The sequence below is a fragment of the Hemitrygon akajei genome, chromosome 6, assembly GCF_048418815.1.
Source record: "Hemitrygon akajei chromosome 6, sHemAka1.3, whole genome shotgun sequence".
Lineage (NCBI taxonomy): Eukaryota > Metazoa > Chordata > Chondrichthyes > Myliobatiformes > Dasyatidae > Hemitrygon > Hemitrygon akajei.
Genome location: NC_133129.1, coordinates 56,246,969 through 56,273,311, shown reverse-complemented (window position 1 = coordinate 56,273,311; position 26,343 = coordinate 56,246,969). Strand labels below are relative to the sequence as shown.

The 26,343-nt window shown below is 39.3% G+C and overlaps 1 protein-coding gene across 26 annotated transcripts in view; it reads left to right on the top strand.

Moving 5' to 3' along the window:
• Positions 1-26,343, top strand: part of LOC140729077 (receptor-type tyrosine-protein phosphatase delta-like) — a 2,395,537-nt gene that overhangs the window by 2,171,770 nt on the left and 197,424 nt on the right. For 9 of the 26 annotated variants that reach the window (XM_073048383.1, XM_073048384.1, XM_073048385.1 and 6 more), the window contains 5 exons: positions 5,388-5,532; positions 9,470-9,775; positions 10,506-10,699; positions 17,201-17,227; positions 19,865-19,982. In XM_073048383.1, coding sequence (XP_072904484.1) covers positions 5,388-5,532; positions 9,470-9,775; positions 10,506-10,699; positions 17,201-17,227; positions 19,865-19,982 — 790 coding nt within the window. The remainder of the gene's footprint in view (positions 1-5,387; positions 5,533-9,469; positions 9,776-10,505; positions 10,700-17,200; positions 17,228-19,864; positions 19,983-26,343) is intronic. The other 17 variants (XM_073048401.1, XM_073048399.1, XM_073048409.1 and 14 more) reach the window with 4 other exon arrangements.

The following is a 26,343-nucleotide window of genomic DNA, read 5'->3' as shown; positions in this document are numbered from 1 at the left end:
TTTGAGTGTACTCTATATTACATTGACTGTTCTGTTTATTATAAATTACTATGATTGCACATTGCACATTTAGACATAGACGTAATGTAAAGATTTTTACTCCTCATTTTGTGAAGGATGTAAGACATAAAGACAATTCAAAGCAGTAGGGCTGGGATTGAAGTTTAGAATTGAAATGGAACCCCAATGCATTGAAGGTAACAAAAGCTAATTTAAGAATCTCATCATCATTCACACTCCTTGCTACTACAGCAGCCTCATTCTATTCTGGTTCTGAGCTCAGTCAGTGTTCAAATCTTAGGGTTTCCTTTCCTCCTGAGAAGTAGATTCCCATCTCCAAACCCAATTATGCATGAAAAGTAAAAAAAAATGGGCATGATTTCAGTTGGTCCAAATGATTAAGTGGCACAATGAAAAAAGGTGTAGGATTTTCTAAAATATACACTTAAAATGATTTTCTGTGTGGTCTCCAGTATGCTTGCCAGTTCTTTGAAACATTGAAAATCAATTGTGGTTGGTATTATTCACGTTGTGCAGCATTAAGGAAGGGTGGACACATCTCCACATTGATATTACAATGAACCATCTGCCTGTGTGAAACGCTAGATTCGGCCTTCCATGCACTGCCCTGCCAGCCTGACTGATAGGCACCAGTGAGCACCTGCAGCTGATGGGAACCGTTAGGCTGAAGGAAATGTGCTCAAATGCCTGTTCATCATATCAATTACCTGCTTCTGCAGCTCCATTCTGTTTCATTTTTCTGTCACAGTGATGAAGCTGCAAACATTGAAAATGGTTTTCTTTCTGATGCCAACAGCAGGAGGAGGTTTGTAGAGTGGAAAGCACTTTCAAGTTCCTGCCAGGTTTTAAAGCTTGCTGGAATCCAATCTGACACTTGGCACCGACGAGCGAATTCAGTGAATGAAGCATCAGAGGAACCATATTTTTAACATCCCAGCTCTTCAGGAAAAGATTCCATCAGAAACAAATGTTCCTTCACCGAAAGCAAAGATTAATTCTGTAGAACTCATTTGCATTCAGTCTTCAGTGTCCTAACAGTCCTAAGATACTGACTTGGAGGATAGTTCACCTTAAAAAAAGTCAAAGTTGAGTTTATTGTCATATGCACAGGTGCAGTGAGAAATGTGCTTGCAGTATCACGTGCACATAACATCAATCATACAACATTCACAAGGAAAACATAAATGTGCACGATACACAATTCTTACGAGAAAGTACACAATCAGAACAACAAAACACAAAGCCTTCTGGAGTGCAAATTGTTGACAGTGTTTCTACACAGGGGTAGTGATTAGGGTTGTGCAGGTTGGTTCAAGAATGAAGTGGTTGAAAGGAAATAACAGTTCTGGAACTTGGTGGTGTGGGCTTCAGGCTTCTGTACTTCTTGTCAATGGTAGGTGTTCTTGAACAGGTAGAAAGGTGGATAATGTTGAACTCTTCTGGAGGTAATGCAGGGACAAGACCGGACACGGTGCTTCTTCACTACCATTTGGTGGTACTGTGATTATTTTGATCACTTTACACTAAAATGAACTTTTTTTTGGTCTAATTGTACTTTTCCTTACAAAATTGTGCCGACATTAGATTCAGTTCATGTTTTCCTTGTGAATGTTGCTTCTATAATACCAGGTGCCTGTGACTTTGCAGCAAGTTTTTCATTAGACATGTGCATACATGTACTCATGCATATGACAATAAATTCAACTTTGAGTCTGAAATCCTGCAACTCCCTCCACAGCAACACTGTGAAGGCACTTTCATTAGAAGAACTACAGCAGTTCAAGAAAGTAGCTCACTATCTCTTTCTTAACGGCAATGAATGTTGTCCTTGCCAGCTATCCTTCGACCCCAGAAATTAACTTACAGTTAAAAGTTTAAGTTACCTTACACTTCTTGAGACAGATGGGTATAGTTCCACTCCAAGTCATTTCTTTTAGTCACCTCATGCTGTTGGTGCTCCCCGGTGCTATCCTGCAAGGCGCAAGAGGACAAATCTGCATGAAGTCCTCGCTCTTCACTGTTCAGAGCCAATGGGTAAAAAGAACTACGAAGTTCAGAACATAATTGTAAAGAATGCAAAAAAGGCTTTATTAAGCTCATTGTAAAATTACTGCTACTTGGCAGTGAACCATCCTCCCTGAGAGATTAAATAACAATTTACAATGTTTGTCATGTATTGGTTTTGGTGTTCAACATATCAGAGAGAGATGTTTTGATATTTTGAGAAAACAAAAACTTTTCAAAAGTATAGCAGGGTAAAGAGCAATCAAGTGTAGGCATGATAATGAGAGGATGAGAACAATACTGTCTGTGTTAGAGTTAATTGATAACTACGAATTTTGACTCCTATACCTTTGGCAAAATATTCACTTAATTTCATGGGATCAGACTAACAGTGGAGAGTGTGTGATTTCCTGTACGCAATCTTTCTGTCGGTGTTCTTTAATTGACTTATTTCACTGAAGAACATCATAAGTTAAAGTGAGTTGCCTACTAGAAAACCTTGCCATCAGAAAGTGGAATAATTTGTGAAAGAATGTAACAAAATAGTAGCAGGAATAGGTCACCTGTCTCTCAAATGTATTGCAGCATTCACTTTGATCTTGCCTGGTATGTCCCAGGAGTTCACTTCTCTTCTGTACCCGTTTTCAAAGACGCTTAATTTCCCTTAGTTTCAATAAATTATCTCCCCTTTAAATAAGCCCAGTGATCCAGCCTTCACAACCTTCTAGGATAGAGAGCTCCAGAAACACACAGCCTATCTGTGAGAAGTTACTTCACGTGCGTCTACAAACTGATGAATCTGTTTTCTCATGTTACCAGGATTTAGTTCAGAAGTCATGCAGTTGTAAGGCGTAAAAGTAGGCCCTTTGGCTCACTGCATCTATGCTGACAACTGGCTTAACTATGCTAAACCCACTTGCCTGCATTATTTCCATAGCCTCTGTGTCCTGCTCATTCTTCAGTGTTGTTACTGTTCTTGCCTTTGCCACTTCCTCTGACAGCTTATTCCAGAGGACTACTCTCTGAATGAAATATGTACCTCTACTTGCCTTTAAACATCCTCCCTCTCATCTTAAGCATGCCTTTTAGTTTTTGATCCCTCTAAAACAGACACTGGCTATCTAACCTATATATTCCCCTCTTAATATTATAAGTCTGTGAATGAAGGCATGCATGCCTTCCTCAACACTCAGTCTACCTCTGTTCCCATTTTCTGGGAACGATGTTCTTTCTGCTCAACAACACACTGTGAAATGCACTTTTGAGTGGATAATTGCCATCACAGGAGACCAGCTCCAAAAAAGGGGGCATAGAAAAGTCACACATGCAGACTTTTGTACTTCTCTGCAGACAAGTTGCTCCACTACCCTCTCTACTAAAAGTGTTAATTTATGAAAAATAATCATGGCCCTTTCTGCTCTCTTGCACTTTATGTTAGTGCTTCATCATGCTGCTCTGTTTGGCTCAAGTTCCCTTTATCACCTGCAAGGCAAAATTCTGCATACATTTATTACTTCGCTAGAGCCCCTCCGCACTGTCTGTCCTTCCTATAGTCTAGCTCCTTGGGTTGTGTTTGTTTGGACAAGGTTGAATATCCTTTTAATTTATGCAGGTTGGTGACACAGCATCAGACAGCACCGGCCTGGAAATTCATCCCTGGTCAGTGGTGCTAAACACCCAGAGAACAGCACAAGTACTCTGTACTCCACTCCCAATAGCTAGGTCTATTTTACAGGCAGAATATAATGTGTTGCTACTATGTCCTTTTCTGGGGTGCATTTCCAGGAAATGGAATAATGTTCCACTTAGCCTCAGAGATGAAGACCTGGTAATGTGAATCACCAAAAGTCAATTGATAATTCATCCCGAGAAAAACTGTGAGGTGAGATCCAAGGGAGCACTACAATGTGGGAGCAATTACCCACATGTAAACTTATAAAGTTAGTGTCCAGGTTAGGCCACTTAAGGACACTTTATATGTTTGATTACTCGTGCCACTGGGAAATATATTGTGTGCAGTGTGACGTGATTCTCCTCCTTTGTGTCCAGTTCTTGGTGGGATGGAGCCTTCAATCCTAGTGACTAGAACATGTTCTCAGACTGGTTGCTTGATGGAGATCTAAGCACTTACACTGCCACCTGCTGCAGAAATAATTTGGTCTTGTTGGGACTAAATTGACATGTGTAATCATTGGTATAGGACTCAGAGTTAACACTGTAGCAAAGGGCATTATTCTGTGGTTGGGATTAAGGATTTTTGTTGAAACAGAACAAAGGCAGCCTTACTCTATAGCTGTCCTGGGCATGTATGGTGCTGGTAGCATACAAGAGTCTTAAATTAGAATCAATATGTAATTTGACCATTCTTTTTCACCTGTCTTCATTGAAAAGTCACAGTAATAGCTTGGAGGTTTATTTCTTTTACCATCAATTTGTCGGGTCATTACTCTTGTCATTAAAGGTCCTCCCAGGTTGCAACAGGTTTCCATTCCTGCAAACAGTTCATAACCTGAATAGTTTATAAGTCAGAATTATAGCTGCCAGACAATATATTTAAATAATAAACAAAGGCCAACAGGAACAATGTGTAATTAAACCAGGGAGCTCAACTCAAATATTCATATTTCTCTGCAAGATACAATGATATTGCCGCAAACCAAGTTCTCACACAGCAGAAGATGCTGTCAGCCCCACAGCAGACAGCAAATCTATTTTGCTGGTCTCCTAAATGTTCATTCTTATTTATGACCTGCGCATAAATTGCTAGCTCATAATCCAGGGAGGATCTGTAGCTAATGTTACCTGTTGAATGACCATTGCTTTGTGTTTATGTGTATGACTATAATTATTAATGACTACCTTTAAATTGGCTTATTATTGTCACAGGTACCAAGATGCAGTAAAAAAAGTTTTGTTTATATGCCATTCAGGTAGATCATTCCTTACATAAGTACATCAAGATAGTACATGAGGAAAAACAGTAACAATACAGAATCTCGGGTTACAGGTACAGAGAAAATGCAGTGCAGGTAAACAAATTGCTGTGCAAGGGCCTTAATGAGGGAGGTGGAGAGATAGGAGTTCATTTTTATAATACAGAAGGTCTTATAACAGTGTCCTGGAGCATGCTAATGCTGGTTCTCAAACTTTTGTATCTGCTGCCCAGTAGAAGAGTAGATGGAGTCTTTGATTATGCCGGCTGCTTTTCTGAGGCAGTAGGAAGTGTAGATGGAATCCCCAGAGGGGAGGCTGGTTTACATGATATCCTGGGTTGTGTTCGCAGTTCTGTGATTTTATTCTTGTTTTGCCGCAAATTAGAATGCATGGAAAGTACATCCTCATTTTTTTGATTCCCTCCACAGCAAAAAGTCACATTTGAGCCAAAGACATCTTACCTTTTAGAGGATCTCAAACCAAACACTATGTATGACTTCCGCTTGGCTGCTCACTCTGAGCATGGGCTAGGAGCTTCGACCTCCCAGATTTCAGCCAAAACCATGGAAACTAGTAGGTTTTCTTCTGTTGACTAGTTGGTGATTTCTGTTGTAATCTTGTTCGCCTGATGGGGTAGACTGTCCCAAGCAGCTGAATCATGCAGCAGGTGGTATTGGAATAAAACACACTTGGGCTTCAAAAGGAAAGAAACATTAAGGATTGAAATGGTTTATATTTCAAGCAGGTGGGATTAAAGTGTACATACTTACAGTCGCTGAAACATATTTGGACTGAAGAATTGGAGGCTTCTTGTTAGTTGACCTTTGTTGTTCATTTAAGCATAATCTATCTTGAATGCACTTCATTCATTCCTTCATAGTCATTTCTGCCTTGCAACATTGATTGCATTTGGATTCTAATTTGCCATAAATTTATTCTAGTTAGAAGTCAGTAGTGGCATTTCTAGTATTCAGCAACAGGATGGAACCAGGAGTTTGAACTTTTATTATTTTCAGTTCTAAATAAAACTTGGTGCAGATAATGATCTACATTTCACTGGGCACGGAATGATGAGAAAACTTGCAAAGGTCAACTAACTGCAAAATTATCTATTATACTCTAAGTGTCATTACTTTCAATAAAGCCCTAAAGGTCAAATGACAAGATTAAATTCTGGGCACTACTTAATGAAATGCTAATGATGTTTCACCTTTAAAAAAACATTTTAATACAATTGACTGCTGTTTTAATACCTCTGGTATAGAATGCTCTTTGATAGAGTTGATTTTTAGAATTACTGATAGAAGTCTTCTGCAGCTGATGCAGAGTTCACCTGTTAGTATCCACAGTATGAAAACAAAAAAAGATAAATTTTAATTATGAACAGTATTTAGGGTCAGATTTTATTTTCCAGTTTACACTTTCATAACTTTGGGGATAATTTAGCATCCGGTCATCACGATATTCAGGCTTTTATGGTAATCACAGATGCAAAGCCCTTTCCTCAGTGTCATTGACTGAGAAAGTGACAATCAGGGTTAAAGAAAGAATCTTCCTTTGGATTAGTATCATTGACAGAAGTGGATTAGGTGAGCATCTAACCAGTAGGCTGGATTTGCTTTGACTGGCCCTATCTTCTTTGTTCAAGGACTCTTATGCAAGAGAGTTGTGTCACAGGACTGTGTGTGTTCTGCAGAGCCACCACCAGTCATTTTATGTTAAAGCAGGGATTCACTCCAGCACTGCGAAATGCTCCCTGAGGCTGTGCAGATGACTTAACAAAGACTTATGAGAGGATTTTTTCATTCAGACAAATCTCTGCTGCTTGTCTCATACCAGACAAGGCATAGCAAGGAGAGAAGAATTAAAAGCTGAGAAAGTGTATGTGTTACTGCCCATTTTTATGAGCACATCTGGAGCAGAAGAGACATATCCCAGAATAGATCATATCATTTTCCTGGCAAAAGTTGTGCCCCACATTCTCCATCCCTTTCCAACACAAATCGGAACTACAATTTAACACAGAATTACTGGTGGTGCCTCTGGAGAGCTCATACACTCCTGGGACACAATTTTCATGCATGATGGCCCTTGAGTAAAGAAGGTAGCACCTGTCAAAGCAAGGTGAGTCTACTGTTTAGATGTTCACCTAATCTCCTCTCTTTTTGATGCATTTGATGGCTCTCGGCTGTATTCATTGAAAGGGGTTTTTATTGAAACTTACCAGACAATGAAAGAACTATGTAGAGTTGATGTAGATAGGAAATTTCCATTAGTAGGGAAAATCTGGGATCTGAGGGCATAGCCTCTGAATATAGACACATCACTTTAGAATTGAAATAAGGAGAAATTTCTTCAGTCAGAGGATAGTGAATCAGTGGAGTTCATCACAGAAGGCTGTGGAGGCCAAGTCATTGGGTGTATTTAAGACAGAGATTGATAGCTTCTTGATTGGTAACAGAGTTAAAGATTATGAGGAGAATGGGGTTGAAAAGAAACCAACCATAATTGAATGGCAGAGCAGACTCATTGGGCACAATGGTTTAACTGTGCTCTAGATACTGTATTCTTCCGAACCTGAGGAACCATAACAACCCCAAAGGAAATAAATCATATATTTGTCCAGGCCAGTATTAGCCCTCTGCTGACATTAGCAGAGCAAACGTTATATTCCACAGAAAATTTACCATTCCTCCTTATAGTTATTAGACTTCAGGCTCCACTCCTAATCAACAAACACAAAATGCTGGACGAACTCAGCAGGCCAGGCAGCATCTATGGGAAGAAGTAAGTCGATGGTTTGGGCCGAAACCCGTCAGCAGGACTGTTTCGGACTGAAATGTCGACTGTTTTTTTCCATAGATGCTGCCTGGCCTGCTGAGTTCCTCAAGCATTTTGTATGTTGCTTGGATTTCCAGCATCAGCAGATTTTCTTTTGTTTACTCCACTCCTAATCATCCAGTTTTACACTAATATATTAAAGCAACATCACACAAGTTGATTTGGCATCTGCCTGGTTTCATAACCAGGAAAGAAGTTATTGGTCATAAGATGACAAGGCAAGAAGAATCAGAGGACTTCTGATTCCCCCAGCTCTTCAGAATAATCTCCAGCTTCTCACCCCAGCACCCTTGTCATTTTTTAACTCCTGACTTCCATTAGTAGTCAATATTTCTTCTTGCAGAGAGTTATGGATCTCTGAAATCATCTGCCTCAGAGAATTGTGGAGGGTAAATCTTTAATGAGTATTTAAAAAAGCAATCAGAAACATTTTTGAAAGATCAGGGATTGAATGCTTTGAGGAGATAAGGCCGGGGGTAGAATGAATGTCAGGTTAGGTTTAAGGGACGGAGTGGTCCACTCCCATTCCAACCTTCTTAAGTTCTTAATCAGATATCAATGGCACTTTGCAATACATGTCAATCAAAATGTGCTGATTCTGCAAGCTGCTATCCACAGGTATACTTATTGCTGCAGGCAGCTGGGAATTAACAGCTCTTGGGTTAGCTCTTAATGTTAATTTAATTATGGTCAATAGCAAAGGCACAAAGTGATGAAGAGAATAAAATCTGACCCTGTTACAAAATAAAATAGAACTCAGAATCAGATTTATTACCAGTGACTTACATGATGTGAAAATTGTTGTTTTGCTGCAGCAGTACATTGCAGACATAAAATCACTATAAATTATAAAATTAAGTAATTAGTGCAAAAATGGAATAATGAGATACTGTTCATTGGTTCATGGACTGTTCAGAAATCAGAGTGGAAGATTTCTCAAAGTAGTGGAATCTTTTCTCCCTACGATAGATTGTGTTATTTGATTCTGTATAGTGTATTACATCAGCTGAACATATGCTCTCAGAGAGTAAAACAATCTCTGCTGGATTATTAGTAAAACAGTTCAACTGTGGAAAATGTTGCAGAGAATCTTGCAACAGAAGCATTTGTTACTTGACTTTTAAGGAGTGAAGCAGGCTGTATGTGACTTCCATCAGTCGCAGGTGGGTCCCACTGACAGACAATAAACGTGTCTCTCTTTGTGTGTGGTAGGTAGGTACCTGGAATTTCACTTAGCTCTCTTTCTTTGGAATATAGAATTATTTGTACTGAAATAGAAGGTAAAACTCCCTACTGTATGCAGCTGTTCATGAAGGGTAGGTAATAAAAAAGGATTAGAGGAATTAAAGAGATATACATGATGTAAGATCTGTAATTACAGGTAGGTAATATTACGTGTAGGCTCCATTTTCAGAATTTAATTTCTCTTACCATCACTCCCATTTTCAAGTTTTAAGTTACCCAAAATTATTTTTTGAGTTACCTTTGATTTTCTAAGCCAAGGTGTCATATTTTAATTTGTGAAAACCTGTTATGTTTAATGATTTTTTTGTTACTTTTAAGTTGTTGGATATGCTCCCATTGTTGGTTTTATTTTATTTTCTTTTGTGATTCCCTCACCCATTCACTCCCACCCCCTGTACTCGACACAACTTCCAAAAAATACCAGAGCCATCAGCCCCACCTCAGGACATCAAGTGCACCAGCCCAAGTTCAACGAGCATTTTGGTAAGTTGGCTGCCCCCACCAGTAGAAAACCAGAATGGCATCATCACCAAATATTCCATCAAATACAGAACTAATGACCGAGAAGACAGCTCACCCAACGAAGTCTTGGATATTCCGCCAGACACCACCCAGTACTTGCTTGAGCATTTGGAGAAGTGGACAGAATATCGTATCATTATGACGGCCTACACTGAGGTTGGACCTGGCCCAGAGAGCTCTCCCGTGTTGATTCGCACAGATGAGGATGGTATGTTGACAAAGCCTAACCAATCAGCAACTTTCTCAGCTATCAATTCTTCCCTTGCTGACACTTTTTCACTGTTGTGTCTCACTCTACTGAAGACCACCCTCTGTTGCTTTTTGGACTACAAGTCTAGAACCCTCAACAGTGAGAAGGCATCGCTGATTTTTTTTAATAATCCTTCTCACTCCTCCAGTAGTGGATTGCTGTTCTTAAAATTCAACCCTCCAGCAGTATTCTTTTCAATTGTTTTTTTTTAAAGTTGCTTCAAAGTTCTTCTCAGATTACCAACATATCACATAAATGTGAACATTGTTGTTTTTTTAAACTGGATTTCAAGAGATGTTGGTCTGTGAAAATCCAAGCAGTCCTGGGAGAGAGACCCAAAAACGGCTGACATTTTTTCCCCACAATAGATACCTTTTTGGAATCATTTTTTTTAAAATCAGATCTAAAAACTTCTTGCATTTTGTGATGCTTTGGAATACAAAGCATTATCCTTGGCTGTCTTTTTTTCCTCTGTTTTTAGTATTTGTACCTTTTCCTCCATGTTTTTCACATTTTTCCACATTTTTGATGTTTTAGAAAGATTTTTCAGCTTATGAAGCATTTTTGGACAAAAGTGACACATTCATATATCTCTTTTTAAAAATAGTGGGTCTGTCCTTGTGCTGCTGATTTGGAGGGACAGGGTGTCATCATTTTTTTTTCTTTTAATCAAATGGTATTCTTCCAGTTCCTAGTGGTCCTCCTCGCAAAGTCGAGGTAGAGGCTTTGAACTCAACAGCTATTACAGTGTTGTGGCGCTCACCAGTTCCAAATAAACAGCACGGACAAATACGAGGCTACCAAGTCCATTACGTGAGGATTGAACATGGAGAACCAAGAGGACAACCCATGCTCAAGGATGTCATGCTGGCAGATGCACAGGTAGGTTCAAGTTTTTTAATGTCATAGACATATATACACATAAGTGCCATGAGTATTGGCTTTTGGCAATAGTAGCAGAGTATATTACAAGATAAAGATGAGTTAACCTAAATTTAAATTAAGATAAATTATACATAACTTACACTTATGCAAAATAATAAAATAAACATAACAATAATAGGTACATTAACAATATGTAAAAGATACTTGGACAGGCACATGAATAAGAAAGGCTCAGAGGGATAGGGCAAAATGTAGCGTGTGGGACTCGCTTAGATGGGAATCTCAGTTGGCAGATGCCAGTTGGGCCCAAGGGCCCAGTTCTGTGCCATATCACTTCATAGCAGTGGTCCAAGACTGAGAGAGAGAAATGGATATATCGTCCAAAGTAGTGTTAAGGTTTTTCAGGTTAGTTGAAGAACCTGATGGCAGTGGGGAAGAAGCTGGTGCTGAACCTTGAGGTGTGCTCCTGCCTAATGGTAGCATCAAGAAGAAGGCATGGCCTGGATAGTTGGAGTTCCTGATGATAGGTGCCACCTTCTTGAGACTTTGTCTCTTGCAGATGTCCTCAGAGGTGTTGAGTCCTGTATCTAGAACTGATGGAGTCCACCACTCTCTATAGTCTCTTGCACTCTTGTATGTTAAAATTCCAGTGCGTTGGAGGCTGACTGAAATAATGACAATGATTTATTTAGTACCTGTTAAATTTCAATATGTTCAGTTAGAGAATGGAAAATATATATTTGCATGTATCTGTCTTTGTATTTTATCTTTTCACTTCTACCAGCTGTATTGTTTTAATGCAAGGACGACATTATTTTAATGTGATACAATCTATTGTATGTAGTCACACATGAGAAACAACCCCATTCCCTACACGTTCCACTTCCAATATTCAGGGTTTGTATTCTTAGATTGCAGAAGTAGCAGAAGGAGGGCTGCAGGGAGAAAGAGAGAAAATTAAGATTTTAAGGTTATAAATGCCTTAGTATAAAGGGTACTTGATTGACTTGATGGTAGGCCAAAGGTCATGATCTTGATGATACATTGTGTTTCAGGGTGAAGGTTAGCTTGGGGTGGAATAAGATGTCATTTGATGTATTTTACTGCATTCTCTTACTTAGTTCCTTACTCTGACCTGGGTGATGCTGACTCAATTTGATTCAGAACTAATCTTTGAAACTCCACAAACTACTTTTTACAACATGTTTCTGCAGTTCTACTGCTGAAACCCACTGGTATGCTTCTTTTTCCTTGAAACTTAGCTCTCCAATTCTTAGGTGGCTGATAATGCAAATACAAGTCTCTGCATTCATAGAATGTAGAAGAGGCCCTTCAGCCCATGATGTCTACACTGACCATGATGCCAAATTAAACTAATCCTATGCCTGCTCAAAATTCATATCACTCCCTTCCCCCAAGTCCATGTGCTTGTTTAAATGCCTCTTAAACGTCACAAACAAGTTTCTTCCACCACCATCCCAGCGCCACATTCTAGACACCAACTAGATTCTGTATAAAACTAAATCTTACCCTGCATATTTTGTTTAAACTTTTCCCCTCTCCACTCAAAGTATGCCCTCTGTTAGTTCTAACCTGAGATAAAGACTCTGGCTTTCTACCCTATCTAGGTCTTTCATAATTTTATATAAACATTTGTCTCATCAGCTCCTGGTACTCCAGTGGAAAGCAGCCCAAGTTTGTACAACCTCTCCATACAGCTATTGCTCTCTAATCCAGATATTATCCTTGTAAACCTCTTCTGCAGCTCTCCAAGGCATCTTCATTCTTCATGTAGTAGGGTGACCAAAACTGCACATAATACTCCAAATGTAGCCTGACCTTTTTTAAGCTGCAACTTCTTCTGTTTAGACCTCTGTTTCTGGATTTTCCATCCTACTACCTGGATCACAATCTATTAAACCATTACAATGTTTTAAAAAATATTTGGATAGGTGTATGAATATGAAAGATTTTGAGGGATATTGACCAATTCAGTTGTAACCCTCAGGCTCGGCTAGCAGCTTACTCTAGGGGGAGACAGCCTCTGGCCCGGCAAAAACTTGAGAAATCATGTTTGGATGGATGCTAGTGATGTGTTCCCCTGTAAAAATCAGTACCACAGAATAACAAACAGTACACAATATGCAATTAAACGATTGAGCTTTATAATTCTTAATTTAACTATAGGGTTAGTAAAGAAACAAAAAAGAAAAAGGGCCCATTCTCATGAAAAATTCTAATGAGCAACATTGGAGCTCACTGTTTTCCCACATGTTCGTTCTCCATCGATTCCTCCACATCCCAGGCATCGATTCCCGACCCCATTCCAAGTCCACTCTGTCCTGCAGACTATGACTTCCCCATTCTGTCATCTTTTCGCTCCATCGTCTGCTGAACAAAAGCCTGCTAAACCTTCTCTTGGGCACATAAGAAAGAGAAACACGCCTCTCATTGGATGGTGCATATTCCAAAGCCCCCGTTATCTCCAGTCATAACCCAAACACTGCTGCTACAGAGAAACCATTACATTAGCAGTGAAACGTTACAGAGAGGCCATTACATTAGTAGTGAGACCTTACAGAGCATTACACAAGGCAAATGGGATTAGCTCAAGAGGGCAGATTGGTCAGCAGTGACAGGTTGGGTCAAAGAGGTCATTTATTAAACCTCTGCTGTTTAAGTTCAGTCCTCCTGTCAGAAGAGATGGGACTTTCTGCATTCAAGATGCTTTGAAATTAATCTTTGTTCTGTATCTTTGGACTTGGCCTTGTTTTATGGGTAGGAGGGAGGCAAAAGTTGTTATCAAGGCAATAGCTGTATTCAGCTGGACAATCCAGGTTTCAGTCAAACCCTCATGTCCGATGGTTGACTGGGAAGAATGACTGCAGCCTTTGGGCCAATTGGGAAGATATGGGATTATCACCAATGTAGTTATGAGGAGCAGTAGTAGGATGTTGTACAGTTGTGTTTCCAAGGAAGTTCATGAGACAGTCACATTGGATCATTTGGAATTGAAGTGGTTCTCTTGATTCTCAACATCAAATAATATCCACCAAATTGATGAGGATTGGAAAGTTGCTTCATTTTCAGGTTTAAACTTATTGTTCATATCTTAGTCCCTATGTGAGTACGTACAATAGAAAAGTGGAAATTAATATAAGGTTACACACCTGTGTAGTCCAATCATGGGTAGTAAGAATATCATCAAATGACTTAATAATCTATTATTTTTAAAGTGGTCAGTAATAAAATATGAATACACACACAGTACATAAAATGTTTGAAGGTTGATTCCTGATGTCTCAAGTAGAATGGTAGAGGAACTCAATGCGTCTGGCAGCATTTGTGGAGTGAAATGGACACTCAGCATTTTGGGTCGAGACCCTTCATCTTGACAGCTGAGTTCCTCTAGCACTTTGCTTATTGCTCCAGATTCCAGCATGTGCCGTCTCTTGTGCCTCCATTCCTGATGTGTATCAGGTTCAAAGGTTTCTATGATAATCAACTGTATAAAAGATTTACCACAGCAGGTTAAAGCACTTACTTGTTACACTTGAAGGTGTATTAAACAAAAATAAAAGGATCCCAACAGCATAACTTTATTAGGACATGTCATAAATGGAGAATATTGTTATGTACATATTATGGTAATCCATTTTGTTATTTACCTTCATATCACAATAAGGCATTACCTTCTCTGAAGTAATGAATAAATTGTGCTAATGTTGTTTCAGTTTTAAATTTCAATGAAACTCCATCCCTGATTCGACACCTTAACAATATTGAGAAGCCAAATGTCAACATGTTAGCTTAGGTCCCACTTCTTGAGTCGCTTTGCTGGCATGTTAGATATGAAGTACAATTCTGGCGATTGACTTGCTTGAGATTTCTCTTTCAATAATACTGACAAGCTTTTGCCTAATGCATCAATAGTTTATTTTAAGCTGTCAGCTTGTGGTCTTATCGAATATGCAGTTGGTCCAATTGAAGTATATATTTTTCCTTCTAAATTAGTATGCAATATCAACTTCACACATTGAATCACTAGGGAAATGATTTAAATGTAATGTATTTGGTTGCCACAATCCAGTTTATTTTCGGCAGGTATGTTTGGGACCATCCAAATTTGCCTCTTCTTTAACTTCACATTTTGGAAGAGCTTGCTATTTTAACAGCATAAAAGCCTATTGACCTCAATGCCTACCACTACGCCATCCAATGACCATGTTGGTGGTGAAAAGGGCAATTTCCATCAGCATGAAGTAAGAGAGGTGAGGTTTAAACCTTAACTTTAGAGCAAGGCAGTTAGTACAATGTGAAAATCTTCAGCTGACCATGGTTGTGATAAAGAGTACTGTTGGCCCTAGTCTTGAATGAAAACAGCTACCTATTTTTCAGCAACAAGTAATTAAATGAGATAGGCCAGCTTCAAAAAGACTGAGAATAAATTTGTAAAAGAACCATAAATCTGTAAACAGAATGCTACATTTGGAGGACACACAAATCTGAGGATTAAATTAACCTCTGAATTGGAAACAGGAATAGACCACTCACCTCTCTGTGCCTGCTGTCACCTGTGACTGATCTGATTGTAAGCATGTGACCATCTAGTCCATCTCACATTTGACCACTTGGTTATCGATGTCTACTTTAAAAATAAATACTTTGTTGCATCATTAATTAAACTTTATTCAAAGATAATAGTTTTAAAATTTCTTGAAGTTCAAAGGAAAAATTAACTCACTTAACTTTTCAGTTTTCACAAGAGGATGGAATCTGTTAAAACCTTGCATCGTCTGTGGAACGCTGCTTTACTTTAGTGCAGCAGTTGCTGTTTGTTTTAGTGTGAGTGACACACCCCATAACATATACCATATTGTCCACGTTGTTACCCCATAACATATACCATATTGTCCACGTTGTTACCCCATAACACATACCACATTGTCCACGTTGTTACCCCATAACATATACCACATTGTCCACGTTGTTACCCCATAACATATACCATATTGTCCACGTTGTTACCCCATAACATATACCACATTGTCCACGTTGTTACCCCATAACATATACCATATTGTCCACGCTGTTACCCCATAACATATACCACATTGTCCACATCATTACCCCATAACATATACCACATTGTCCACATTGTTACCCCATAACATATACCACATTGTCCACGTTGTTACCCCGTAACATATACCACATTGTCCACATTGTTACCCCATAACATATACCACATTGTCCACATCATTACCCCATAACATATACATTGTCCACATTGTTACCCCATAGCAATACCACATTGTCTACATTGTTAACTCACTAGCATATACATGGGCCACATTGTTACCCCATAACATATACAATATTGTCCACATTGTTACCCCAGAACATATACAATATTGTCCACATTGTTACCCCATAACATACGCAACATTATCATTTGCTGATATTTTTGCAACAGAGGCTCTGAACAAAAAAATCAAAGCAGTGCATAAAAACACCAATTGATTTGATGAATTAATGCCACTCTAAACCTGGCAATGATACATACTATATCACATCTGCAGAATGACTACATTTTACTCTAAATCTACATTGTCCTTTCAACCTTAACCTTTTAGGATATCCTTTGTGTCAAATTATTCAAGGAATTTCATTTTAATCTTAAATCTGACTGTTTTAAAGAGCAAATCAGCCCAGTCAATAATATCTTTCCATTAATATATCCTGAACATGTATAATTCTAAAGAGGAAAGAAGTATTGTTTGTGAACACAATTACTTAATCTTTATTCCATATTCAGGATTTAAAATATTTAAGTCATTGATTGTGACTTCTATGCTTGAAGTAGCCATTTTTGTTTCCAGCTTATATATCATTAATCAGCATTACCATGTGTGGCTTACCAATATGCTCATAGCAATATATTCAAACAATGTTGCCACCAGTTTTTTATTCCAAATGCATCATCAAAGTAATAAGAGAGCACAGTATGCAATATTATTGTTGATCGCAAATCTAGCATTAGAACACATGGACCTTTATTTCATTTCTGATTTGCACAGCACAAATGTGATTGTTCCTAGTGGTTCCAGATTGTTCACTCCTCTTATTGGTAAATAATTGAAATAATTAAATTCATGAGTTTTATGGTGAAACTAGGATGAAATCTCTCCTTAGTGAAAAGCTATCAGGTTACCTGTGAAGTCAGTCTTTATTTTACTGCTGTTGAAACAGGATCTCACGTTTTGAATGCTTGTGTGGTTTTGGTGTGATAAGACGTAGCTCATTCTTCACAATTGTAAAAAATAGTTTTATTTGAAATCATAACATGATCAACTAAAGATATTTTTACTACAAGCACCTCATTTAAATATTTTGTTATACCCTGAAAGTAGTTTTGAAGCAAAAGTTCATAGTTTGATACACACTTTAAATCTTTATTCTGTATCTTCTCTTTCTATCAATCTTGATTTGTCTCAGTGGGAAACTGATGACTCTGCTGAACATGTGAGTAAATCGTAATTGGACAACTCCAAACATCTCGTTTGTTCTTAACTCCTCTGTTTTCACACAGTGTTTATTTCTGATTATTTTTATGCAAATTCCTTTTGTTAATGTGCTGCACTGCATGCACTAACTGGTCTCTGAAATGTGGAAAGTTTTTTGTACTAACTTGTGCATTTATTTTGAGTAAACACTTTGCATGGATTGCAACACAACCTGTTGAGTTTGGAAAAGCGCGTCTCAGAATAGTTACCCTGTGTATTTGAATTAATTAGAATTAAATTACTTCACTGTTATATGTTGGCACATGCATGTTCACACACACACACACACACACACACACACACACACACACACACACACACACACACACACACACACACACACACACACACACACGCACGTATGCACGCACATGCACGTATGCACGCACAACATTTATCCTCTGCTACTCAGTTTAAGAAAGAATTATACTTGTCTGATCAGTGGTTATAGCAGTACTGCGGATTACATTGGTTGAAATCTGGCAAAACTGTTCTTTTAAAGTATGGTTCTGCAAAGACTGCATTTAGAATTCTCTCAAATGCATCAGATCTTCATGACAACAGAACTCCCACTGTAAAAAAATTGCTGGCTATGTAAAATACGCAACAGCATTCAGAGAGCCCGGGCATCTGAGGACTGTGACTGCATCATGAATGATCACCAGCAAACATATTGACCTTCCTAAATTTTTGCTTGCACTAGGGAATATGTATCATGTAACTTCAATAATCTTACCACATCTCACAGAATTAAGCAATACCTGAAAACACAAGATTGAAATCTATTCATGTGTAGAATTTCTCATTGTCCATTCATATTATACTTTTTAAAAACTCTCTTGCCCTTCACTCCTAATGGTTATCTCACTCAAAGACCCTGGTTTTATTAACCACTCAGTCAGACGTGTAGGGGAATATAGTTTTAACATTGTTTTCAGAATATTTCAGATCACCTTTTGTTAATCTAGTTCTCAAACTCCTCACTGGTGTGATTGGTCAGCAGATAAATGTTGCTGATAGATACATAGAAAATAGATGCAGGAGTAGGCCATTCGGCCCTTCGAGCCTGCACCGCCATTCAGTATGATCATGGCTGATCATCCAACTCAGAACCCTGTGCCTGCTTTCTCTCCACACCCCCGATTCCTTTAACCACAAGGGCCATATCTAACTTCTCTTAAATATAGCCAATGAACCGGCCTCAACTGTTTCCTGTGGCAGAGAATTCCACAGATTCACCACTCTCTGTGTGAAGAAGTTTTTCCTCATCTTGGTCCTAAAAGGCTTCCCCTTTATCCTTAAACTGTGACCCCTCGTTCTGGACTTCCCCAACATCGGAAATAATCTCCCTGCATCTAGCCTGTCCAATCCCTTTAGAATTTTATACATTTCAATAAGATCCCCCTTCAATCTTCTAAATTCCAGTGAGTATAAGCCCAGTCGATCCAGTCTTTCTTCATATGAAAGTCCTGCCATCCCAGGAATCAATCTGGTGAACCTTCTCTGTACTCCCTCTATGGCAAGAATGTCTTTCCTCAGATTAGGGGACCAAAACTGCACACAATATTCTAGGTGCAGTCTCACCAAGGCCTTGTACAACTGCAGTAGAACCTCCCTGCTCCTGTACTCCCTGCTGATGTTGTGGAATGATCACTGTTTAATGGTGTGCACCTAATTATAGTCAGAAAGTGCTATGAGTTCGATGGCCGAAGGGAATCTGGTGGAAAATACCAAGTGGCCTTAATAGAAATGGGGAGATTTAAAAAAAAAATTTAAGCAGCAATATAACAATCAGATAAGTTCATGTGGAAGTTGAAAGATTGACTTCTGCTAGATTGGAGTTGAGCCCTTCTCAAATCTACTCTGACTACACTGTTGATAGTCTCTGAGTCCTACCCAGATGCTTCTGATTGATTTTTCTCGAGATTCCCCTGATCGATTCCTCCATGATTTCTCTGATCTATTCCTCCCTAGATCCCCTGATCAAACCCTCCGCAGATCCCACTGATTGATCACTCCCAATAACTTATGCCAGGGTCAGCCCCATGACAGATTTATGCCCCCACTGGCCCCATTGCCAAAACCCTCCCTTTGTGATTTCGGCCTTCTCAACCGATTCTGCAGAAGAATCATCACTGCCCAGACTGCCCAAAGCTCCAGGTCATGCTGGCTGCTCTGCTCCCAAACCCGGACAACAATGACAAATATAAGCTCACATTCCACTTTGACATGAGGTACACTGAAAAAGTGATATATTCTGCCCATATTACTTATTCCTTTAAAGAATAGAACTGAACGAAAGAGAACTGATTTCACATCTACACGAAGACTACTTTTTAACCCTCAGTAACAGTTCTTACACCAAGTGCATATTTACTGAATGAACCTTGTTACTGAGCATTTGAAATACACAGGAGATAAAGTAAATGAAAGAAGTGTTTTAATTATTTTCAATATCTGTTAATCTAAAGGTTTATATATATTGAACATCAACACACTTTGCAATTTATTTTATTCCATCATTATTAAGTGACTGATGGCTTTAAACTCGAGAGATTCTAATTGGCATTTATTTTTCCACCTTTTCTGTTTGCAGGAGATGATTATTTCTGGGCTTTTGCCTGAAACTACCTACTCTATCACCGTGACAGCCTACACTACAAAAGGAGATGGAGCTCGGAGTAGGGCTAAGCTGGTATCAACCATGGGTGCAGGTGAGTAATTTTTAGAGACAATTATTTGGGTACAAGCTTTTGATCCATCAAAACACCAAGGGGAGTTCATCTGAAATTCTGGAGACACAAAAGACTATAGATGCTGGAAACTAGAGGGGGAGTAAACAGAATACTGAAGGAATTCAGCTGGTCAAGCAGTATCTATAGAGAGAAATTTCCCAGGGCAGAAATGTCAAATACTAGAAGCCATAGATTTAAGGTGAATGTGGGAAAGCTTAAAGGGGTAAGAAAGGCATTTTTTTTAGGTGCCCGGAACAGACATCTGGGATAACACTGGAACCGCGGAGGTTTTCAGTTAGACACATGAATATAAAGGGAATGGAGGGTACACATCACGTGCAGACAGATGAGGTGGTTTTAATTTTGCATCAGAAATGTTGTGGGCCGAAGGGCCTGTTCCTGTACTGTTCTGTGTATGTTCTTAGTGAAATTAGCTATCATATGTCATTCAGCACACCATATATTTCATTATCTATCTAATCAGAGCCCGGGAACATCAACAAGGTGTCAAATTGAAAACCTTTCACACAGGAGGCAGTGCAAATAACTTTGGCTGTAGTAATATAAAATGAGTGATCACAAATTGACAGCTAATTTGCATTAATCTCCCTTTTCGTTTCCATCGACTTCAATTAAATACATTCTGGAGAGATGTGTGAGGTGAGATTGATATCCCATTGCCTGCATCACCATGTTAAGCAAAGGTCAGAATTACTCCCAATGATTCTGTAGACATTTAGCAATTATTTTAAAACACTCTCTGTGCTGGATGAATGACATATTTGAAGGCTAGGAAAATGGTGAGCGGGGGAGGGGGAGAATATTTACATCTTAGAAAACGTTGTGTTAATCAGAGTCAAAATCAGGTTTAATATCCATGACGCATCACATGAAATCTGTTTTGCAGCAGCAGTACAGTACAATACATTAAAAAACTAAAATTAACAAAGAATATATATCTGTAGTGCAAAAATAAAAATTAAAAATTAAAAGCAAAATTAAAATATAAGCAAGAAACAGCAATAGCTTGTATTTTCTTAAAATTGGATACAACTGGGCAAAATTGCCAGCAAAGTGCCCATTTACAGTGTTGTTATCTGAAATGTTTGAGTGGACAATTGATCCAGTTAGAGTAGGTCATAGAAAATAAAGAAAACTGCAGATGCTGGAGTATGAAATGCAAACAGAAACACAGCAAGAACTCAGCCGGTTGGGCAACATTTGTGGTAAGAGAAACCAGAGAATGTTTTGGGTCAGGCATCCTTCTCAAGAACTGAAGGATTTACATTTTTCAAGGCAGAGCAGGGCAGAGGACTGCCTAGAATTTCCCTAGCACATAGCTCTCTATTTTTCTAAGCTCCATGTACCGATCTAAGAGGCTCTTAAACAACCCTATTGTATCCGCTTCCACCACGTCGGCCAGCAGTGCATTCTACTCACCCATTCTTCTGTGTGAAAAAACTTACCCCTGACATCCCCTCTGTACCTATTTCCAAGCACCTTAAAACTATGCCCCCTCATGTTACTCCATTTCAGCCCTGGGAAAAAGCCACTGGCTATCCACACAATCAATGCCCCTCAGTGAAGTGCAAGGCAAAGGACCAAATTGAGAAAGATTAGGATGAATCATGGGAGAAGGATGTTGCGTATCTCGGAGCCTACCTTCGAGAGGGTATGACATTCCAGTACCCATAAATCAAGATCACTAACAGCAGGAAAAGATGAAATTCCTCCAGAAATACAGACTTTTCCTCAGATTGTTATCTGTAGCAGAGGTTAGAGTTCATTTTCAGCATTTGATTGGCTCCAGTGCCATTCTCAGTCAAGCATTTTTGCACAGGTATCTTCCTCGCACCAGAGGCTGGGACTGAGCCAGCGTCTCTTACCACGGCTCTACTAGCTGTTTCACAGTGCCACCCAGTTCTTTAAACACTTTTCACACATCGTTTAATTGATAATTTAAGCAGAAAATACACTTCAGTAAAGTAAAACATTTTAAGAAATTTAAGAGGCTACTAGACAGGTATATAGAAGAATTTAAGGTGGGGGGGTTATATGGGAGGCAGTGTTTAAGAGTCGGCACAACATTGTGGGCCCAAGGGCCTGTACTGTGCTGTACTGTTCTATGTTCCATGTTCTGAAACAAAGTCCATATGCATTCAGCATCACTGGTATGTAAAGGTGACAGGCTTATCTAGTTCCACAAAACATAGATTAGGTTTTTAAGGGAGGTAAATCAGCTGTTTCATCTCAAAGACACCATCAGATACCTAGTGGTAGAAATTGAGAAGCCCACAGTCCTGAATCAAGCCCAAGTTCATTTCCAACGTCATCAACACTTTCAGCAAGCCGTGAGACTACATCAAACACAAAGAACCTGAGGCTAAGTTTTACAATCCCCAAGCTCAAATCAGAAAATAAATCACTTAATTGCTTTTTTAACTCCTAAGTAGATTGCTTCTTTAATGTGTCAGGTGGAGCCGATTGTAATATTTATAATTTAACAGATCATGTAGTTCCAGAAGCCATAAAATTGGTCACTTGAAATTAGAAGTGCCTACAAAATGCCTTCACTGCAAGGTCCTGTAAAGTCTTATACCCATTGAGCTGGTGTGTTATAAGATCAAGGACTGCACACTCAGAACACTTAAATAAGTCATTAGTCAAGGTCTTTGGGATTTGTTGAGTGTATATTGTTCCTAAACTGTAATACATCTTTGCCTAAGTACATAAGCTTTGACAAAAATTGGTTTGATTCACTCAACCAATGAGAGAACTTAGAGACGTAGAACACGACAGCACAGAAACAGCCCTTCAGCCCATCTAGTCTGTGACAAACTATTTATCTGCCTCATCCCATCAATCTGCAGCAGGACAATAGCCCTCCATGCCCCTCCCATCCAAGTACTTACCCAAATTCCACTTAAATGTTAAAATCAAATCCTTATCTACCAGCTGCTCTGGCATCTTGTTCCACTTTCTCACCATCCTCTGATTGAAGAGGGCAAAGGGACTTCAGGAGAAGATATGGTTTAAGGATATTGGTGCTGGAGAATTTATAGCAACATGGTGCATTATCATTACCTAGCGCACAGAAACATAGAAAACCTACACCACAATACAGGCCCTTTGGCTCACAATGGTGTGCCGAACATGTATTTACTTAGAAATTACATAAGGTTACTCATAACCCTCTAATTTTCTAAGCTCCATGTACCTATTCAGGAGTCTCTTAAAAGACCCTAACGTATTCACCATCACTGGCAGCCCATTCCACGCACTCACCACTCTCTGTGTAAAAAAACTTACCCCTGTCATCTCCTCTGTACCTACTTCCAATCACCTTAAAACTGTGCCCTCTTATGTTAGACACTACAGCCCTGGGAAAAAGCCTCTGACTATCGACATGATCAATGCCTCTCATCATTTTATACACCTCTATCAAATCACCTCTCATCCTCTGCTGCTCCAAGCAGAAAAGGCCGAATTCACTCAACCTATTCTCATAAGGCATGCTCCCAAATCCAGGCAACATCCCTGTAAATCTTCTCTGCACCCTTTTAAATCTCCACATCCTTCCTGTAGTGAGGTGACCAGAACTGAGCACAGTACTCCAAGTGGGGTCTGACCAGGGTCCTATATAGCTGTAACATTGTAACATTACCTCTCGGCTCTTAAACTCAATCCCACGGTTTATAAAAGCAATTCACCATATGCCTTCTTAACCACAGAATCAGCCTGCACAGAGGCTTTGAGTGTCCTTTGGACTCAGACCTCAAGATCCCTCTTATCCTCCACACTGCCAAAAGTCTTACCATTAATATTATATTCTGCCATCATATTGGACCTACCAACACCTTACACTTATCTGGGTTGAACTCCATCTTCCACTTCTCAGCCCAGTTTTGCATCCTATCGATGCCCTGCTGTAACCTCTGACAGCCCTCCACACTATCCACAACAACCCACATTTGTGTCATCAGCAAATTTACTAACCCATCCCTCCACTTCCTCATCCAGGTCATTTATAAAAATCATGAAGAGTAAGGGTCCCAGAACAGATCCCTGAGGCCCACCACTGGTTACTGACCTCCATGCAGAATATGTCCCGTCAACAACCACTCTTTGCCTTCTGTGAGCAAGCCAATTCTGGATCCACAAAGCAAGGTGTCCTTGGATCCCGTGCCTCCTTACTTTCTCAATAAGCCTTGCATGGGGTACCTTATCAAATGCCTTGCTGAAATCCATATACACAACATCTACTGCTCTACCTTCATCAATGTGTTTAGTCACATCCTCAAAAAATTCAGTCAGGCTCATAAGGCAATACCTGCTTTTGATAAAGCCATGCTGATTATTCCTAATCATATTATCCCTCTCCAAATGTTCATAAATCCTGCCTCTCAGGCTCTTTTCCATCAACTTACCAACCACTGAGGTAAGACTCACTGGTCTATAATTTCTTAGGCTATGTCTACTCCCTTTCTTGAATAAAGGAACAAGGTCTGCATCTCTCCAATACTGCAGAACCTCTCCTGTCCCCATTGATGATGCAAAGATCATTGCCAGAGGCTCAGCAATCTCTTCCCTCACCTCCCACAGCAGCCTCGGGTACATCTCATCTGGTCCCGGTGACTTATACAACTTGATGCTTTCCAAAAGCTCCAGCATATACTTTTTCTTAATGTCTATATGCTCAAGCTTTTCAACCACTGTAAGTTATCCCTACAATCACCAAGATCCCAAGATCCTTTCCCATAGTAAATACAGTAGCAAATGAAGTACCTTTGCTATCTCCGCCGGTTCCATATACACTTTTCTGCTGTCATACTTGATTGGTCCTATTCTCTCACGTCTTATCCTCTTGCTCTTCACATACTTGTAGAATGCCTTGGGGTTTTCCTTAATCCTGCTTGCCAAGGCCTTCTCATGGCCTCTTCTGGCTCTCCTATTTTCATTCTTAAGCTCCTTCCTGCTAGCTTTATAATCTTCTAGATCTCTGTCATTACCTAGTTTTTTAAACTTTTCGTAAGCTTTTCATCTTGACTAGATTCTCAACAGCCTATGTACACCATGGTTCCTGTACCCTAACATACTTTCCCTGTCTCATTGGAATGTACCTATGCAGAATGCCACGCAAATATCCCTTGAACATTTGCCATATTTCTGCCGTACATTTCCCTGAGAACATTTATTCCCAATTTATGCTTCCAAGTTCCTGCCTGATGGTTTCATATTTCCCCTTACTCCAATTAAATGTTTTCCTAACTTGTCTGTTGCTATCCCTCTCCAATGCTATGGTAAAGGAGATAGAATTGTGATCACTATCTCTAAAATGCTCTCCCACTGAGAGACCTGACACCTGACCAGGTTCATTTCCCAATACCAGATCAAGTACAGCCTCTCCTCTTGTACTAACCTTCCTGACCACACCTAACACAGACCACAGAGTCGACTGTACTTCCTAAGAAGATTGGCGTCATTCAATGTCTGTAGTGAGATGCTGAAGATGTTCTATAGGTCAGTTGTGGAGAGCGCCCTCTTCTTTGTGGTGGCGTGTTGGGGAGGAAGCATTAAGAAGAGGGACGCCTCACGTCTTAATAAGCTGGTAAGGAAGGCGGGCTCTGTCGTGGGCAAAGTACTCGAGAGTTTAACATCGGTAGCTGAGCGAAGGGCGCTGAGTAGGCTACGGTCAATTATGGATAACTCTGAACATCCTCTACATAGCACCATCCAGAGACAGAGAAGCAGTTTCAGCGACAGGTTACTATCGATGCAATGCTCCTCAGACAGGATGAAGAGGTCAATACTCCCCAATGCCATTAGGCTTTACAATTCTACCGCCAGGACTTAAGAACTTTTTTGAAAGCTATTATTAATGCTTTTTAAGATAGTGATTTAGATGCATATCATATTTTTTACTGAGTTAAGTATTGTATGTAATTAGTTTTGCTACAACAAGTGTATGGGACATTGGAAAAAAAGTTGAATTTCCCCATGGGGATGAATAAAGTATCTATCTATCTATCTATCTAACAAACTCCACCCCATCTAAACCCCTTGCTCTAAGGAGATGCCAGTCGATATTTGGGAAATTAAAATCTCCCACAACGACAATCCTGTTATTATTCATTTCATTTCATTTTTCAATCTTTTTATTGATTTTCAGTAAAAAATATACAAATCAGAGGAGAAGTTTAGCAAACAGATAATACAAAAGACATATAAACTGCAGTAAAGAAAAGTATATATTGTCAAATTCAGATAGATATAATGTTACACTGTTATATATACAATATAATCAAAAAACCACAACTCCCCTTAACAAATTGTAAAAAAG